Genomic DNA, 19,574 nt, shown 5'->3' on the forward strand with positions numbered 1-19,574 from the left:
ACTACATGGAAAAAGAAGTACGAGTATTGTCTAATAAAAAGGTAATGTATTACTTATATAACTAATAAGTACACAAAACACAAACAACTTCAATTTCGTTGGTACAACGAACACATTTTTGACGTTGGTATATATTCAGCTTACAGAGCATCTGTGTACAAAGTTTCATTGCGGGCACTTGTTTGGTTAAGTCTCAGGAGTGACTTTTATACGAGAACGCCCGTCTAAACCGTGCATTTAATTTTGACGATAGGACCTCTGACGGCCGACACCACCTTTTTGACGTTGGTATATTAAAGTTCAGCTTACAGAGCATCTGTGTACAAAGTTTCATTGCGGGCACTTGTTTGGTTAAGTCTCAGGAGTGACTTTTATACGAGAACGCCGCCCGTTCAAACCGTGCATTTAATTTTGACGATAGGACCTCTGACGGCCGACACCACCTTTTTGACGTTGGTATATTAAAGTTCAGCTTACAGAGCATCTGTGTACAAAGTTTCATTGCGGGCACTTGTTTGGTTAAGTCTCAGGAGTGACTTTTTATACGAGAACGCCCGTCTAACCGTGCATTTAATTTTGACGATAGGACCTCTGACGGCCGACACCACCTTTTTTGACGTTGGTATATTAAAAGTTCAGCTTACAGAGCATCTGTGTACAAAGTTTCATTGCGGGCACTTGTTTGGGTTAAGTCTCAGGAGTGACTTTTATACGAGAACGCCCCGTCTAACGGTGCATTTAATTTTGACGATAGGACCTCTGACGGCCGACACCACCTATTTGACGTTGGTACATTAAAGTTCAGCTTTACAGAGCATCTGTGTACAAAGTTTCATTGCGGGCACTTGTTTGGTTTAGTCTCAGGAGCGACTTTTATACGAGAACGCCCCGTCTAACGGTGCATTTAATTTCGACGATAGGACCTCTGACGGCCGACACCACCTTTTTGACGTTGGTATATTAAAGTTCAGCTTACAGAGCATCTGTGTACAAAGTTTCATTGCGGGCACTTGTTTGGTTAAGTCTCTCAGGAGTGACTTTTATACGAGAACGCCCGTCTAAACCGTGCATTTAATTTTGACGATAGGACCTCTGACGGCCGACACCACCTTTTTGGACGTTGGTATATTAAAGTTCAGCTTACAGAGCATCTGTGTACAAAGTTTCATTGCGGGCACTTGTTTGGTTAAGTCTCAGGAGTGACTTTTATACGAGAACGCCCGTCTAACCGTGCATTTAATTTTGACGATAGGACCTCTGACGGCCGACACCACCCCTTTTTGACGTTGGTATATTAAAGTTCAGCTTACAGAGCATCTGTGTACAACGTTTCATTGCGGGCACTTGTTTGGTTAAGTCTCAGGAGTGACTTTTATACGAGAACGCCCCGTCTAACGGTGCATTTAATTTTGACGATAGGACCTCTGACGGCCGACACCACCTATTTTGACGTTGGTACATTAAAGTTCAGCTTACAGAGCATCTGTGTACAAAGTTTCATTGCGGGCACTTGTTTGGTTTAGTCTCAGGAGCGACTTTTATACGAGAACGCCCCGTCTAAACGGTGCATTTAATTTCGGACGATAGGACCTCTGACGGCCGACACCACCTTTTTTGACGTTGGTATATTAAAGTTCAGCTTACAGAGCATCTGTGTACAAAGTTCCATTGCGGGCACTTGTTTGGTTAAGTCTCAGGAGTGACTTTTTATACGAGAACGCCCGTCTAACCGTGCATTTAATTTTGACGATAGGACCTCTGACGGCCGACACCACCTTTTTGACGTTGGTATATTAAAGTTCAGCTTACAGAGCATCTGTGTACAAAGTTTCATTGCGGGCACTTGTTTGGTTAAGTCTCAGGAGTGACTTTTATACGAGAACGCCCGTCTAACCGTGCATTTATTTTGACGATAGGACCTCTGACGGGCCGACACCACCTTTTTGACGTTGGTATATTAAAGTTCAGCTTACAGAGCATCTGTGTACAAAGTTTCATTGCGGGCCACTTGTTTGGTTAAGTCTCAGGAGTGACTTTTATACGAGAACGCCCGTCTAACCGTGCATTTAATTTTGACGATAGGACCTCTGACGGCCGACACCACCTATTTGACGTTGGTATATTAAAGTTCAGCTTTATAGAGCATCTGTGTACAAAGTTTCATTGCGGGCACTTGTTTGGTTAAGTCTCAGGAGTGACTTTTATACGAGAACGCCCGTCTAACGGTGCATTTAATTTCGACGATAGGACCTCTGACGGCCGACACCACCTTTTTGACGTTGGTATATTAAAGTTCAGCTTACAGAGCATCTGTGTACAAAGTTTCATTGCGGGCACTTGTTTGGTTTAGTCTCAGGAGCGACTTTTATACGAGAACGCCCCGTCTAACGGTGCATTTAATTTCGACGATAGGACCTCTGACGGGCCGACACCACCTTTTTGACGTTGGTATATTAAAGTTCAGCTTACAGAGCATCTGTGTACAAAGTTTCATTGCGGGCACTTGTTTGTTTAAGTCTCAGGAGTGACTTTTATACGAGAACGCCCGTCTAACCGTTGAATTTAATTTTGACGATAGGACCTCTGACGCCGCCGACACCACCTATTTGACGTTGGTATATTAAAGTTCAGCTTACAGAGCATCTGTGTACAAAGTTTCATTGCGGGCACTTGTTTGGTTTAGTCTCAGGAGCGACTTTTATACGAGAACGCCCCGTCTAACGGTGCATTTAATTTAGACGTTAGGACCTCTGACGGCCGAACACCACCTTTTTGACGTTGGTATATTAAAGTTCAGCTTACAGAGCATCTGTGTACAAAGTTTCATTGCGGGCACTTGTTTGGTTAAGTCTCAGGAGTGACTTTTATACGAGAACGCCCGTCTAACCGTGCATTTAATTTTGACGATAGGACCTCTGACGGCCGACACCACCTATTTGACGTTGGTATATTAAAGTTCAGCTTATAGAGCATTGTGTACAAAGTTTCATTGCGGGCACTTGTTTGGTTAAGTCTCAGGAGTGACTTTTTATACGAGAACGCCCGTCTAACCGTGCATTTTAATTTTGACGATAGGACCTCTGTGACGGCCGACACCACCTATTTGACGTTGGTATATTAAAGTTCAGCTTACAGAGCATCTGTGTACAAAGTTTCATTGCGGGCACTTGTTTGGTTAAGTCTCAGGAGTGACTTTTATACGAGAACGCCCGTCTAACCGTGCATTTAATTTTGACGATAGGACCTCTGACGGCCGACACCACCTATTTGACGTTGGTATTATTAAAGTTCAGCTTACAGAGCATCTGTGTACAAAGTTTCATTGCGGGCACTTGTTTGGTTTAGTCTCAGGAGCGACTTTTATACGAGAAACGCCCCGTTCTAACGGTGCATTTAATTTCGACGATAGGACCTCTGACGGCCGACACCACCTTTTTAACGTTGGTATATTAAAGTTCAGCTTACAGAGCATCTGTGTACAAAGTTTCATTGCGGGCACTTGTTTGGTTAAGTCTCAGGAGTGACTTTTATACGAGAACGCCCGTCTAACCGTGCATTTAATTTTGACGATAGGACCTCTGACGGCCGACACCACCTATTTGACGTTGGTATATTAAAGTTCAGCTTACAGAGCATCTGTGTACAAAGTTTCATTGCGGGCACTGGCACTTGTTTGGTTAAGTCTCAGGAGTGACTTTTATACGAGAACGAACCCCGTCTAACGGTGCATTTAATTTTGACGATAGGACCTCTGACGGCCGACACCCACCTATTTGACGTTGGTATATTAAAGTTCAGCTTATAGAGCATCTGTGTACAAAGTTTCATTGCGGGCACTTGTTTGGTTAAGTCTCAGGAGTGACTTTTATACGAGAACGCCCGTCTAACCGTGCATTTAATTTTGACGATAGGACCTCTGACGGCCGACACCACCTATTTGACGTTGGTATATTAAAGTTCAGCTTTACAGAGCATCTGTGTACAAAGTTTCATTGCGGGCACTTGTTTGGTTTAGTCTCAGGAGCGACTTTTATACGAGAACGCCCCGTCTAACGGTGCATTTAATTTCGACGATAGGACCTCTGGACGGCCGACACCACCTTTTTGACGTTGGTATATTAAAGTTCAGCTTACAGAGCATCTGTGTACAAAGTTTCATTTGCGGGCACCTTGTTTGGTTAAGTCTCAGGAGTGACTTTTATACGAGAACGCCCGTCTAACCGTGCATTTAATTTTTGACGATAGGACCTCTGACGGCCGACACCACCTATTTGACGTTGGTATATTAAAGTTCAGCTTACAGAGCATTCTGTGTACAAAGTTTCATTGCGGGCACTTGTTTGGTTAAGTCTCAGGAGTGACTTTTATACGAGAAACGCCCGTCTAACGGTGCATTTAATTTTAGACGATAGGACCTCTGACGGCCGACACCTACCTTTTTGACGTTGGTATATTAAAGTATAATTAAAGTATATTAACGGGAATTCTTTGTGGTAAGTAATAAATACGATTAACTGTGTAGATTTTGTGAAAGATCGTTTTTTTAATAATTAGTTTTTATACTATTATTTCAGATTTTGAATGTTTTGTTAGCGCCTTCAGATTGTTGACTGCAAAATTGTTGCACGGAATACAGACGGACGATAAAGTGACGCTAACTTCACGGTGGTCATAACTACAGACTGTTTTTACCATGCTGCTCTTTTTTTCCTCTTCTGGTTACCTTGTAATTTGTATAAACTCTTACATTGTGGCTTTGACTACCCATACACAGTTAAAGATTATAGCTGTTAATATCATAATTCTATATTCAATCATGGATAATTATTTATGTTAGTTAAAATACGTTTATATTTTTATGATATGTGTTAGTATCAGAGTCGGATGTATCTACGGAAGATTATATGAGACTGGTGGTTTGGAACTTGGAATATTGCCTTTTTGTCAGAAGCCTTATCTCGAATAGAGTGAGGATAGCGGCTAAAGAAATCAAGAATATAATAACATTATGCAATGTGTGTTATTTTGTCTATTTAATTATGTTTACGGTATTTAAAAATGTAATAGTTATTTTGAATTAATTTTCATATTAAAGTAAATGTATAATATTATTGAAATAGTTTATATCCTTTTTAAGTATTAACGTCTAATTAATTTCATTAGGACTGTCTACAAAACTATGCCATAGTACCTAAAGATAAATTAAATTACTGATCATTAATTAAAGAACCAACAAATGCTCTCCCATTGAATGTTGATAAAGATAATGTTTCGGGTTTCTCATTCAAAACACTATTTTACATTTGCATAGTCATCATATCATCAATACTTTTTTATTCAATTCCTTGACGTTCATATTCTTTCTAGATCCGTAACTGTGAACACAATAACACTTTTTGGGAGCTCCCGCAAAATATTGAAGGGACCCTTAAATAAATAATAAATCAAATCTGTTTAATCAAAATGTACACGGGGGTTTTGGTAGGACTCCCAAAAGAGACACTGGACAGCTGAATGATAGTGTCATTTTAGTGAAACAAATGATAGAGAACATAATAACAATTAGAAAGAATTTTTATCCAGACTTTATCGTTGCTCATCATTCATATTCCTAAATCGAACATTATGGCTTCGTTGACAATATAGTGGTTCTGGGCCCTCCTACAAAAAACTTTAGAGGCTCCTTTTGAAATTTGTAATACATTAGATAAGTGGTAAGATTGTGTATTTTTACATACACAGATTATTTAAACTAATTGTAAACTCATTTCTACAGGTGATATTTTAGCAATGATGGAAGTTAATTCAAATATTGTAAGATAAACTACCATTATTTATATATTTTCTTCTTCAAAAATTATAATTTCTTAATGAGGCCCAGTGCCTTATAAGTGATAGTCATAGAGGCTTTTACTGAAACTATATTTTTTCATAAGTTAATATAACTCATTAACATAAAAAAATAGGGAGAAATAAGTTTTCAAAAAGGTTTCAACAGGAACAACATGGTGGCCGATTGTTCTTGTCTTCTGCCGCGATGTAGTGTCCTGATGAATGTCGTGTCTTGAGATGGGCCTATTAATTGTCGTGTGTCATGTTATTTATTTACTCATGTGTTGTGCTATGTTAGTAAATTAAATATTATGACGACTTCAGGTGACTAATCCTCACTTCTTAATACATCTTGACGCCAGAACCCGACTTGTTAGAATTCGAAACTATAGTAGCGTTTACCAATAAGTGCTTCTGAACTATTTAGTGATTACATATGTTACTATTAACAAGTGACAGTTCACAAGTTTCAAGAATATCCTTGCCTGAAGATTACAATAGTTCAACAGTCATTTGGTCTAGAACACATCTGGTAACTGCTAGTCAGTATTAATAGACAAGATTCTTTAACGTTTACTGAGAAAAGTGATTTTCAATAGTTGATATTTTTAAATAATTCAAACGGACACCATTTGTCTTGGGGGAGAGGGGTGTGTTCCATACCCTACGGCAAGACAGGGGTCCGGTACTATTCTCAACAACACAAGGGCCCACATTTGTTTTCAGCCGAGAGTTCCCAAAAATGCGAGACCACCTCTGGCTCGTGCATCTGTAGATGATTGCTAAACAGAGACTACTGATTGTTACCTATGTTTGTCATTTGTTCTGGAGGTTAGAAATTTTGTTTCTGCAGCTGTAAGAATTTAATGATCTGTAATAAATTCCTCCTTCCGATACCTTCACTTCCCGACATTGCAGGAGGCCAATCATAACGTTTAAACTTGTTTGTTTGAATCTAGTTATAAATTAAAAATCGTTTAAAATTACTTAAAATTTGCAGTAACTTCCTTGCGTAAATTCGAACGGCCACCATCTTAGAACTTTTAATTGGTTGAATCCGACAAAAAACTTATACAAGCTTTGTGCAAGTGGTGTCTATGGTTTATTGTTATGGTCTAAATCTATTAAGAATTATCACATTTGTTATCGTTTTTATATTTTTCAAAGTTATCGGTTGAACATGTGCGAAACCTATAACTGATAAGACTAGAAAATTTCTTTTCTGTCTGTCTGTCCGCATAATGTATCGATAACTAATTAAGGTACACACTTTAAATATTGTATGGAGCTTTATTTCTATACAGGCAACATCAGTTTAGATGATAGAGCAAGTCCCTCTGTAGGTTCTGTCTTAGTATAAGCGAGGCCTAACTTACTAAATTATATATCAAGAACTGATTGAGTTGTATATTTAACGTTTTACTGTTCAAGTAGCTTTAAAAAATCTTCCTATATGTGTTTTCCGGCCAACTGTAAGTCTGTATACCATACGATATCTCGAAGAGTAAATGTGGTATGGACTCTAATTTTGCTTGAAGCTTTATTTCTATATTTGCAATATCCAGTTCGGTGCGCCAATATGATTTGGCTTAGAGTAAGAATGACTTATCACTCTGGAAGACACCTCGACACTAATAAGCTGTAGGCTTTAAATTTTCATGAAGCTTCATTTCTACATAGTCAAAAGTTAGGTAGATAGTTATTCTATGTCTACACACGAGATTTGGCTGAGCATCAGTGAAGCCTAACAATCCGCAGAATATCTCAACACGATTGAGCTATAAGTATGAAATGGTTTAATTAAACTTTATTTCTTACATATACATCGTGAACTTTGATGATGGTGAATTTCTCTCCATGGATTTGACTGAATTTCAAGGATGCCTGTCACTCATGGAACTCGTTACATTGGTCAGTTGGTCTGTCTCTTTTCTGTCTATCTGCCTGTCTGTCCACCTGTACGTAGGATTTCTCCAAAACAAAATTAGCCGTACATGTTTGATTTTCATGAAACTACAGCGAAACCATGCTTTTGCATGTCACACACATGCGCGTGCGTATTCTGGCGTACTCCTACCTTGTTGTATTCGTTGTACATATTTATAGTTTTTGCTACTCCAAAAACATTTGCTGTAACAACTATAACTCTATGTATGCAACTAGACTGATCTACGTTGTTTCAAAAACAAAATCATTAGTCATGTGTTGATAATTGTCAGAGCTATTAAAAATAACTGTACTATCATAGTCACATAAACTGTAAAATAAACAAGCTTTCGTGTTTTGAGTATTTTTGAGAATTTCGATGTTTATGGTTTTGCAAAAGCAGTTTATAAATCAATTAGGGCTTAGTTTACGTAGACGGTATGTATTACAAAACTAGGTTAATACTTAACGCCTAGTTTTATTAGTTAACTTTTTATCTTGTCATTATGGGGCCAATATTAATAATAATTATTACCAATTATTTTTACTTCCACGCCAAATAGCAGTGGATTATTAATCAACTGCCCTAGCAGTAGCTCACATATATCGGTTGTTTGTATAGTGATAGTGTTGCTGTAGATGATGCCTAGGACGAAACAAATACGAAAGAAGTCTTCAGTGAATGAAAAACACAATCTAGGTGGAGCATCTGTTTCCAACGAGAATTTGCATTCCGATAGCCATGAAGCGCCGCCTTTGTCAGCAAAGGAACTTGTAGCTAATGAGTACGAGTCGATGCAATGTTTCCATGAAGAATTCAGTATTTACTGTGAGTAGTGCAACGGTAATAGTAATTGTTTTAGTACTACTTTCCAGCAAATGATTAACAAAATCAATGTATATACAAATTTAAAAAGTACCCTACAAAGTAATGAATTATACTTGTGTGTTTTAAGGGAATATAGCTGCCATACAAAAGAAAAAAACATTCATTCCTTATTAAGTAATAAATACTTTTATGTTATAGTAGATATGTACTATAAATGGGACAACCATCGTAACCATTACAGCCAGAACAGACTATTCCTACGTACAAAGAATCAAAAAGTAAGTCTCTCACTTTCAACAGTCAAGGCAGCGAAAGTCTTAAATTCTATTGAAGTTTTGAGCAAGTTGTGAAAAACAAAACAATATACAGATGTACGCTAGGATAAAAACGTTTCATTTTTGTACTTTTTACCTCAATATTTTGTTTAAGTAAGCCCTTGTTCAAAATTTATTTTCAGTGTTGATATAATTAATATCGGCGGGGTTACATTGAAATCGAAAATAGGAGTTATAAATCAATCTTAAATTTGTTAATTTGTTCTTATGAGTAATGGTATGACTATTCAGAGATCGTTTTTTAATTAAAAGATCAGTTTTATAGATCCAAAAATCTTTCAAGAATAGAACATCTTAATATAAAGAATTTGCAAACCCATAGAGAGACGGTTTTTCGTTTTTTTCGCGGATGAAGTATTTGATGTAGTGATATTATATGAATGTGGAAAAGCGGAAGTGTGGCCATTTATTTAAGGAAATGTTCAATCATAAGATTACATCGACATTTTGCAGCAAATTATTGCACTAAGCCTCGTCTATAGCAAACAGAGCAATACCATTCTGTTTAATAGATATTTTGAGTAGTATCATTTCAAATAACAACATTTGAAAAAGAAAACACTGTGTAGGCTGATATATTATTAATTGCCATTGTCATATATTACACACTAGTGAGGTTGGAGGCAGTGGCTGCCTCCTGTTGAGCCCCATGATGAGGGATAGCGGGCATTATCTCAGTAGTGTCCTTAGAAGAAGGAGTGCTAGCTCTCTTCTATGCCTCTTCCTGTCAAAGCGGCAAGGGAAGCCGTAATCCCTCATGCTCAGCTTTCAAAGTATTTATTATTAAAGTATCCACGCTCATTCCAACAGTCATCCTCTTCAGTCAACTAGACCAGCCTTTTTCACCCCACTATAAATTGGGTTCAGTGATATTCCGTACCTGGACACTAATTCGGTTGTCCAGATTTAAGTGTCTTAAGTGGGTTTTGCTGTATCCAGCGTATTTAAGTTTAAACCAGACATACGGGAACCCTGCCATTTTATGAATATGCCATAACTATTTTTTATAATTAATACATACTATAAAATTTAATATTCTTGAGATAACGAATATGTGAAATTTTAAAATGGAGACATGTCAAGTAAACCTAACTTCACATGGTGTTCAACTGCCTCACAATCGCTTAGAAATGTTTACGATAATTAATTATAAATAATATATAATGTAAGAGAGATGTAAGGTGTTATTTGCCCATAACTTTTGCTAGGAACGTCATAGAGATGTTTTATTCATGTCATTGTGTTCCTATATTTAATAGGCCGTTAAAATTATCTATCTCAAGATAAGTGTTTCAATTAAAAAATTTAAAGTTAACCCCCGTTCTCCACTTTAAAAAGGGGGATTTTGTATCATCCAAAAAAGTATATTAATAAGTATAAAGGTTGTACATCGATATCTCAGTCCATTTGGAATATATCCAGGCGTATCAGGACTTAATCTAACAAATATCAAGTTTTTAGATCGACATTTATTACAAATATGGTTAAAGAAAATTAGGTTAATATGAATAGAGTGTTATGTTATGGAGGAGTAATAATGTTGTTAGGACAATAGTAATAACACCTTTTTATAACTATCTTAAAATGTTGTTTCAGATGACCTTCAAATAAACAAACACAACCTTGCTTATAACAAAGCTTGTGAAGAAGTAAAAAACATGATATACGATTTACTTCAGCAGCTTCCAAATGTTATCAAGCTATCAAACGTCCACGGAGATATACACAAGGCAAGTTGATACGATTAGACTAAGTTTTAGAATCAGAAGGGAAGACGTCCTCCTAATTCCACGCATGTTAAATTTGATGTTTGTACTAAGTTCTCAAAATTTATTAAATATGTAACCTATAAAATTCACACCTTGTAGATGGATGCATTTTATTTACAACGACTCGCTTTCAATACTCTAACACAAGTCTAAAGTTAGTTAATAGATATGAAATATTGTTTATTTCTTTTTTATAAGTCTAAAATTATATACATTCGTAATTATTACTAATATTATTACTACTAAAGAGGATCCACAACAACTAGAAACTTACCTAAGTATGGCATAAAACTTTCATGTCCCTACACCTGCTAGTTCTTGAAAAAAAAAACCAAGAAAAGTGCGAAAAAGTCAAAAATGAATTTACAAATCAAGTTACATCTACTATTATCTTTAAAGCTGCCAGGTTTATAATGTTTTCTTTGTCTGCATTCTCTGTGAGTAGTGTCTTTCTTCTTTTCTCTATCCTGCCTTCCATTGTGAAAAGTAGGACAGCAATTTCTGTGTTCCTTACATGGAATTTTCGAGTCCGATCATTGCTTCTTCAGCGCATTTGGCAGTTTCACTTGCACCACGTTTTTTTAAATACTTTCAGTCTGGAGACATTGCCATCATTGTCATTACTGCATCCTATATTTCTATTTATAGTATTTCTCTTTTCCACAAATATATTTTTAGGTATTTGTGTCCACATGACGTTGTTGAAAGATTAATTGGCATTTTGTATTCTGCCATGCAAACACTTCCGTAACAAAACTTTATTGGATAAATCTTTTTGTAGATTGATGTTATAGCATCCATGATTGGCTTTGGTGTTGGCTTATGTTTGTACTGACATTCGGTTCCATTGTCCTTTGCCTTTTTGCATGTACACCATAGTAAGTGTGTGAAAGGGCAGCAGTGGAATTCACAAATATTTTAAAACATGCCATCGTGAAATATTTTACACATGTTTTAGTGCTTGGGTATGCTTTTATCACGCGTCAAACTATTCACAAGGAACTTGTAATCTACTCAAATAAAAATAAATTTAAAATATTTGTTTGGTGGTCTCTCCTTTAAGAGAACCGTGCGAATGATTCAGAAATATTTATCTCCACATACACAAAATCCTTACTTCGTTGTAAAATGTAAATTGACGTGAACTATGACTATGGTTTGACAATCACACATTTTATTCTACAGATTAACAATTGAATTACAACTGTGCAAAATGAATAATTGTAAATAAACTCCCACCTAATCTGAAAATGTTGAAACTACTAAGAATACAACCTTATTAATAATACTTCTCTATCGCCTTAGAATACTACACTATTTATGAATTTCTTAATAGCCATTATGGTGAAAAACTACAACGATTGCATGGTGAAATATGCTTGGATATTTATTTTTATTTCAGATTAAATCACGAATTTATTTGTAGTAATAACTGACTAGCCAGTTTTCTAACTACCCTTAGCCTAAACTATATGAACTGGTTTAACATTAATAAATTGATAGTTGTCAATTGAATAACAATCTCTTGATGGCAATTTGTTTAAAAATCAATGATATAACATCTAGTTCATAGCTTTCTGGTCTGCGGGTAATGAACGATAATGAATGTTTTCCCAGCAACACAACACACGGGTGTATAAGGGGAGCTTAAACCCTCCCTCCAATTTTTAAATAAAAAAAACAATTGCACCCAGTAGCTTTTTAAGAGTATAATACATTTATGAGGTGTTAAAGCCCCTAATTTTTGAGGATATTATATACTTCCGAAACCACAAAGTATGTCAGCCCTAACCCCAAAATAATCTTCTATGTGCGTCACTGACACAACTAAGTCCACAATCCTACCAAAACAGCCCTGAGAAATATTTATATGACCGCAGAGGTAATTATAAGGCATTTGAAAATTGTAACGTATGTGAATTCCATATTGCCAATCTGAACAATATACCCCCAGGTTTTGTATACATGATACCATATAATTCTTTCCCTAAGGTAACGTTTACTAAAATATTATACGTTTTAGTAATAGCCTCTTAATAATATATTATATGTTTTAAAGGATAACTTGGAAGAACAACAAGAAATGACCTCAAATTTTGATTTAAATATCAGCCAATCAGCATCTAGTAAATCTACAGAAACGATTCAACTGAAACAATTTAAAAGTAAGTTATAGTAGGATTTGATTACGAAAATATGCCATACAATTTAGCGTACTTCCATTATTTTAGTAATTGTCCTATAGTCGTATTATGATTTTGACTAGAACACTACTATGTGTGAAAGAAGGCGCGAAAAGGGAGTATATCACTATATTATCATCTAGTATATTTTCAAAATATTATCGAGAACTAATTCCTGAATAAGTAGATACTTGATAGCAATGTATAAAGAGGAGAGCCTTCACTCATTCATCAATAATTCTCCAACTTCCCTATACCCAGAAAGTTGAAATTTGGCACTCGTATACCACAAAAAGAAAAACTAAAGCATATTTGTACATTTCAAACAACCGTAATGCTGAAGTAAGGTTGCAGCCCCTATAAGAACTATATTTTGCTTTCCAACTTCCCGCTGTTTTAGAAAACTAAAGTTTGACACGCACGTGTCTTATACTCTCGAAGACGAATAAACTATTGTTCATGAGCGTCATTAACCCATAGGGGTTAAATATGATTACAACCCTAAAAGAATTACATTTTAGTTTTTAAAATCCCAATGACCTACTACGATGACACAAGTGCCTCATGCTTTGAACAGAATAAAACAGATTTTTCGTGAGTTTCAACCATCCATAGGAGCTAAAATCTAGAAGAACTGTATTATGTTTACCAGCTGCCCGCTGTCCTAAAAAGGTAATGAATTTTAACACCATATATTATTATTATCTTCTCACCAGAATACCGGCACCAGAAATGTTTTAACCAGAAGTAGATTACAATGGCCGAAAGTAGTTACTATTTGAGAAAAGTTGACCTTCTTGTTCTGGTAAACATGGAAAACGCAACTCTAACCATTTAAATGCCTAATACCAGAAGTAAAAAATTAATATTGTAGTACAGTAGCATTGTAGACAAAAAATCGATAAAAATACAATGACCGGGAATAGTCACTTTTGAACCAAAGTATACTTCTCTGAGCAACGTTTAATATGTTGCCTCATAGTTCGTATGACGCTCAGACGAAAAGTTCATCACAAGGTCTGGATGAAATTGTATGGTAGTTAGTCAATATTTTTTTCGTTCATTTGATCAACACTAATGTATTCAGAACAAATAAAATATTTTCTCAAAACGTGCATTTGCCCTTAGCACCTCGAAAGGTCAACACTCGTAGCTCCACAAAGAAACTTCCACTGGCTACAGCCCCAGGTCCAGCTCTTCAAGTTGAAGTCTTTAAGGTGCTGACGGCTCTTAGAATATTAAATAGTACCATGTTTAAACTTATGATTACGTATTGACTTGTAAATGCACTTTTTTATAATTAAAACTTATTCCATGAACTACTTTCAAAGCAGTGACAGTACTAATTATTTAGAAGCAACACGTAGAAAAATTAATTGAGTAGATGAACATGGTGTTATTAATTTCATAGAAAAATTCAATTTATGCAAAATACAGTGAGTGGAAAAATGATTGTTATGCCTAAACCAGTGAAAAAAATTAAAACTTATCAATACTTACTTAAGGGGAGCACTTCGTAAAAAATCTCAAAAATTACAAATTTTTTTTTTTTTTTATTAAAGTTTGGAATTTCCCGATAACAATGGTGGTATTAAATTTTTTTTTATGATGACTAGAAGTGTCCGAAATATTTATTTTTTTTTTAAATAGGCCTGCAGGCAGTTTCGGGCCTGTAGCAGTCACACTTTGAATGGTGCTGTTATAGTACTACTTCGTTGCAGTCATGTTCATGATTTGGGTTTGGCAGTGACAGTTTGTTATGTCAACAACTTACACTAACCAACAAAAACATCTGTTTTATAACCATTGCTTATAACCTAGGTAGCATACATGTTTTGGTTACTGACATTTCTGTTTTAGAGAGTGAAAATTACGTAAATGATTATGGTTTTTTGTGAGTTTAGTGGAGAGTTTCTGAGTATTTTTTGTTATAAGTGTAGTGAATTTTATAATGCCACGTTCAAAAAGCCTGCTTTCAAGAAACGCGTTTTTCAAAGGAAATCAACATAACCCTCCAACTAGTCCTAGGCCTAGTTTCTCAGGATCAAGTAACAATCGAGGTACCAATACTCCAAATGTGGATAGGCCAAGACCTCAAAGTGCATCTTCTAAGAAGGTCAGTCCTTTTTTGAAACAGTACCAATTGAATGAAAATGATGAGTCTGAAAACTGTATAGTTAATATAGGATTGTTGAATGAGGCTCTCTTAGTAACGTTTCAGTGTGTAAAAATTGCCATGGCCAACTTGTTTACAAAGTAAAACACATTGTAGGCCTAGCATCAAAAAATTATAGTCAGCTGTTCTGATTGTGAAAACACTATTACTGTGACAAACTCTGAATTAGTCAGGGCCTAACACTAATCAGAATGAAGCAAAGTCTGATAGGCCTAACACATTTTATGACCTAAATCTTCGTTTGGTTTATGCTATGCGTAACATAGGCAAAGGTAGAGTGGCTGCGGAGAAAATTTGCGCTTTTATGAATCTTACACCTCCGCCTTTGAGATATCATGAACATGAGCATTACTTGGGTTCAATTGCTGAGTTAGTGTGTAAGAAGTCAATGCAAAGTGCTGTGCAAGAAGCTGTATCGGATAATGATGGTTGCAGAGACCTCGCTATAGCTGCTGATGGCTCATGGCAGAAGCGGGGTCACCTTTCACTAAATGGAGTGGTATCAAGTGACATCTTTATCAACCGGTAAGGTCCTAGACATCGAGATTTTATCTAAATATTGCAGATGCACTAATAGACTAAACAACACGCATGGTGATGGCTGTATCGCAAACTTTGAAGGTTCTAGTGGAAGCCATGGAAGTTTGCTGGAGCAGTCGCAATTTTTCAGCGCTCGCAGGCATTGTATGAGGCTCGTTACCTTGAATACCTTGGTGATGGAGACAGCAAGGCGTACTCCAGTGTATGCGAAGCCAAGCCCTATGGTGATATACTGCCATAACAAAGATAGAATGCATAGGCCATGTCCAGAAACGGATGGGATCGAGATTAAAAAATCTAAAAGCTAAGACTAAAACACTCCCCCTGACGGCTCACGACTTGGCGGCAAGAACAAGCTAACAGATTCTGCCATTATTCAGCTCCAAAAAATACTACGGAATTGGCAATTAGACGCAACACAAAACTCTGTTGAAGACATGAAAAAAGCCATTTGGGCAGAGTTTTTCCATGTGATGTCTTCTAATGAAGAGGCCTCAACATGGACTATGTCCAGATGATGAAGAAACCTGGTGTAAGTACCGCAAAGCCGTAAAAATCCAATGAAAACTATGATCATGGCAGCCATTTTCACTTGCCTGAAAACCTAATGACATTTATTAAACCTATTTTTTTCAAGATCTAGCCAATCCAACTCTACTGGGCAAATGTACTAAGGGAAAAACTCAAAATCCCAATGAGTCCCTCAACAATGTCATTTGGACCTACATACCTAAAAGAACATTTGTGGAGATTAAAACTTTGAAATTTGGCATATATGAAGCTGTTACAGCTTTTAATGATGGCTACATTGGCAAATGCAAAAGTATTTCAAAGAAATAGGAGTGTCACCAGGGCAGCATTTTATTAACAGCAATGAAAAAGCTTGACCGGCGGCGAATTTGGAAGGCAGAGAAAGCTCAAGAAGATATAGAGAAAAAAATTAGACAGAAGAAAAACTTACTAAAAAGAAGTCTGGAGGATGAATATGAGGAGCAGGAAGGAGATCAGCCAGCCTATGCACCTGGAATGTACTGAAAAAGGTAATAAAGCAGTATTTTTTCCGTTTTTTGTGTTTTTTTTTCCGAAAGTTGCGGTTTTCAATACAAAAAGTACATTTTTCTCAAAAAACTACAAATGGTAGGAATATGAAATTTTTTTTGTATGTTTGTAGCACTGTTTTACATATGTGGAACCACTAAAACATCACATTTCACTGAGTTCAATATTTATATACATACATATACACATATTTATATAGGTTTTTGAACAAGCGTTAAAACAAAAATATATAACTTTTAGGGTATAATGCCAAAAAAAATTTTTTTTTTTGGTTCCACGTGTTCCCCTAGAAGCCCTCTTTTAAATGAAAAAAAGAATTATGAAGATACCTCAAGTAGTTCTTGAGATAAGTGTACCTATGTTAACATTACGAAGATAGGGCGAAGTGCTCCCCTTAATTTTTTTTCTACTTATCGTTACGTTTCGAAGATAACATATTATTCTAAATCCATTGTCATTATGTCAATTCAAATAGTTTTTATTTCAAAAATGTCAGTATTGCTTTTACAAAGGTCGTGTCGACAAGATATTGACTGTTACATTCTCAATAAATATCCGTAATTTAAATAAATAAAAATCAGTACAAAACCAAGTATTCTTCTTGGAGAACTCATATATTTATGGTTAGACGTCTTGACAGTTCGTCACAATTCGTAAAGGAAAGTAAGAGATGATGAGTATTACTTTTTACGCATTCTTAAACGTTTACATAATATGTTATAACGACTTGGATTGTTGATATTAATATTCCAGAGTATTAGTATTTAAATTATCAATGAGACATCCAAGACGATATAAAATATTTTTTGATTAGTAAGCTCCTAGTGAATATTCAGTACAATTTATTACTAAATTTGTTAACTATCAAATATTATCTAGTTTGTCTAAAATAAAAATCACAGTTCCAAATAAAAATAATGGATTTATTTTAAACTGGCAAATTAATAAGTTCAATGTTTCAGAATGTATATCACTCTATTTTCCACAAAGAATTGACAAACCTTTTAGTAAATTTAAAAAATTCCTTTGGCAAGAAATAAAAATATTAATCAAATATATCAAACTAAAAATTAGACCTCTCTTCTAAAATAAAATAATAAAGTTTTAAAATAAAAATCAAATACCACTTGGAAATAACTAAAATAAAAAGTTCACTTCTAAGTTGACTCACAATTCAAAAATAAAAATTTAAACTTCTCTTTACACTGTTTGAACCTTAACTTTCAAGTCTCTACAATTCAAATTACAACTCTCTCAAACAATTATTAATGTTCAATTAATTTCCAATTAATAATTCTCAATAAAACAGTTCCAGTTAAATATTAATAAATTACTACTTTTCCAAATCTCAATTAAAGTTATTAACAAAGTTCAATTTTAATTCACATCTCTTGCAAGCATGAACCAAATGTAACTTGTATGATTCTATTATGCTCTATTGTTCTTCGAGAATAAGTTATTCAGATTGCTCTGTAGTTTGTACGGTATTATGTACTTTAAATATATAATAACATTAGTAATTTGATAATATTAGTATACTTTTAAATTAAAAATTACATTTTTAATGTGTAAATTTACTGCTTGGTAATACTTAATCCATATTTTGTCTAAAGACGCCATTGTTGAGTGCCAGGCGCCTTCCACTCGGAACAACCATAACACCCAAGATCTACAGTGAAACTCCAATCACTGTGATGAGACGTCCTCTCCATGGAGAACTGGCCATTTCATTGAGTGGTAGTCCTCTAATGGTAGGGGCCACATCATGCGAGGATATTCCCACAGTCAACGTGCCGCTACAGGATGGGAGAGTAAGATAAATCAGTATACTTTAAGATTATATTTTACGAGTCATCTGAGAATTTATTTTTTTGATTACTCACTCCATAGCAGATGTGATGTTTAGATCATGCATTTCTAGTCAGATGTCATGTTCACTCATTTAGGAGAAATATTGTCTTTATTAGATATTATACAATGTGAGTGATATTCACCACATACCGCTGTGACATTCAGAAGTGGTTGACCTCTGAGCGATTCTATCCTTGCAAGCATTCCGTCTGCCATGCCATTCGTTGTGGTTCGGAAGTCACCTTAGTTGGTCTCCAGGTTAATTGTCTTCTTATCCCTTACCTCGCCTATTAAAACAAGACATTCTTTGCCTTTACCATTTTTACATTCAAAATAGACGGTGACTTACACTTTCATTCAAGTTTTCAGAGTCCGTTTGCACAGAAACAGTGAAACACCCAAAGCACACTCTGTGGTTAAGTCCGATTTCACGTTAACGCTCAGCAAAAGATTGATCATTTTCATAAGTAGTCATTTTAACCCACATCACACTTCAACATGACTGAAGTCCACTATAACATAACATACATTCTGGTACAAAGTAGTTAATACTCACTGTATAGATTTGTTAGTGCAAACATACAATCAACTATAGATTGATATAAAAATAGATATTCAAAATATAACTTTTAATCTTTGTCTTTTTCAGATATTTTCAATCATGCCAGAGGAAGGAGCTCCATTTGACATTCCCTCTCTTGACGAGACAACAAAGAAGTACTTAAAGACTCTCCGTGATCACCTACAAATTCTTGCCCCAAATAGTCCATAAATGTTCATTTTAAATTGCTTTTTTTAAGTTTTACATAAGTTCTTCTCTTTATGCTCCTCTAATATGGTATTTTTGTATATCTCTGTTTCTTTTACTGTAAAAAGGTTGTACAGTTTTCATAGCTTATATTTTCGTAAAGGGAACTTGAATATGTCTTCGATAGACAGTTTAAATACGTATAATCAAGTAATACAACGTGTCATTTTTATTTTTACCTACGTTATCTTTAATACAAGTGTATTATAAAACGATGTGATGTTAGTAATGTTTGTTTAAATAAACATATTCCAATTTTTAAACGA

General features: G+C 35.4%; 1 protein-coding gene across 2 annotated transcripts; it reads left to right on the top strand.

Moving 5' to 3' along the window:
- Positions 1–8,039: 8,039 nt before the first annotated feature.
- LOC124365153 lies at positions 8,040–19,574 on the top strand. 2 transcript variants are annotated; one of them, XM_046821106.1, is made up of 7 exons: positions 8,040–8,196; positions 8,381–8,587; positions 10,519–10,652; positions 12,751–12,856; positions 14,003–14,091; positions 18,263–18,460; positions 19,150–19,574. In XM_046821106.1, exons 2-7 carry the CDS (start codon positions 8,398–8,400, stop codon positions 19,270–19,272), a joined length of 840 nt encoding a protein of 279 aa, XP_046677062.1. In that variant the 5' UTR covers positions 8,040–8,196; positions 8,381–8,397; the 3' UTR covers positions 19,273–19,574. The 2 variants fall into 2 exon arrangements, with proteins under 2 accessions (XP_046677062.1, XP_046677063.1); XM_046821107.1 differs by having other exon boundaries at positions 8,041–8,196; positions 8,398–8,587.

The sequence above is a fragment of the Homalodisca vitripennis genome, chromosome 6 (genome assembly GCF_021130785.1).
Source record: "Homalodisca vitripennis isolate AUS2020 chromosome 6, UT_GWSS_2.1, whole genome shotgun sequence".
Classification (NCBI taxonomy): Eukaryota; Metazoa; Arthropoda; class Insecta; order Hemiptera; family Cicadellidae; genus Homalodisca; species Homalodisca vitripennis.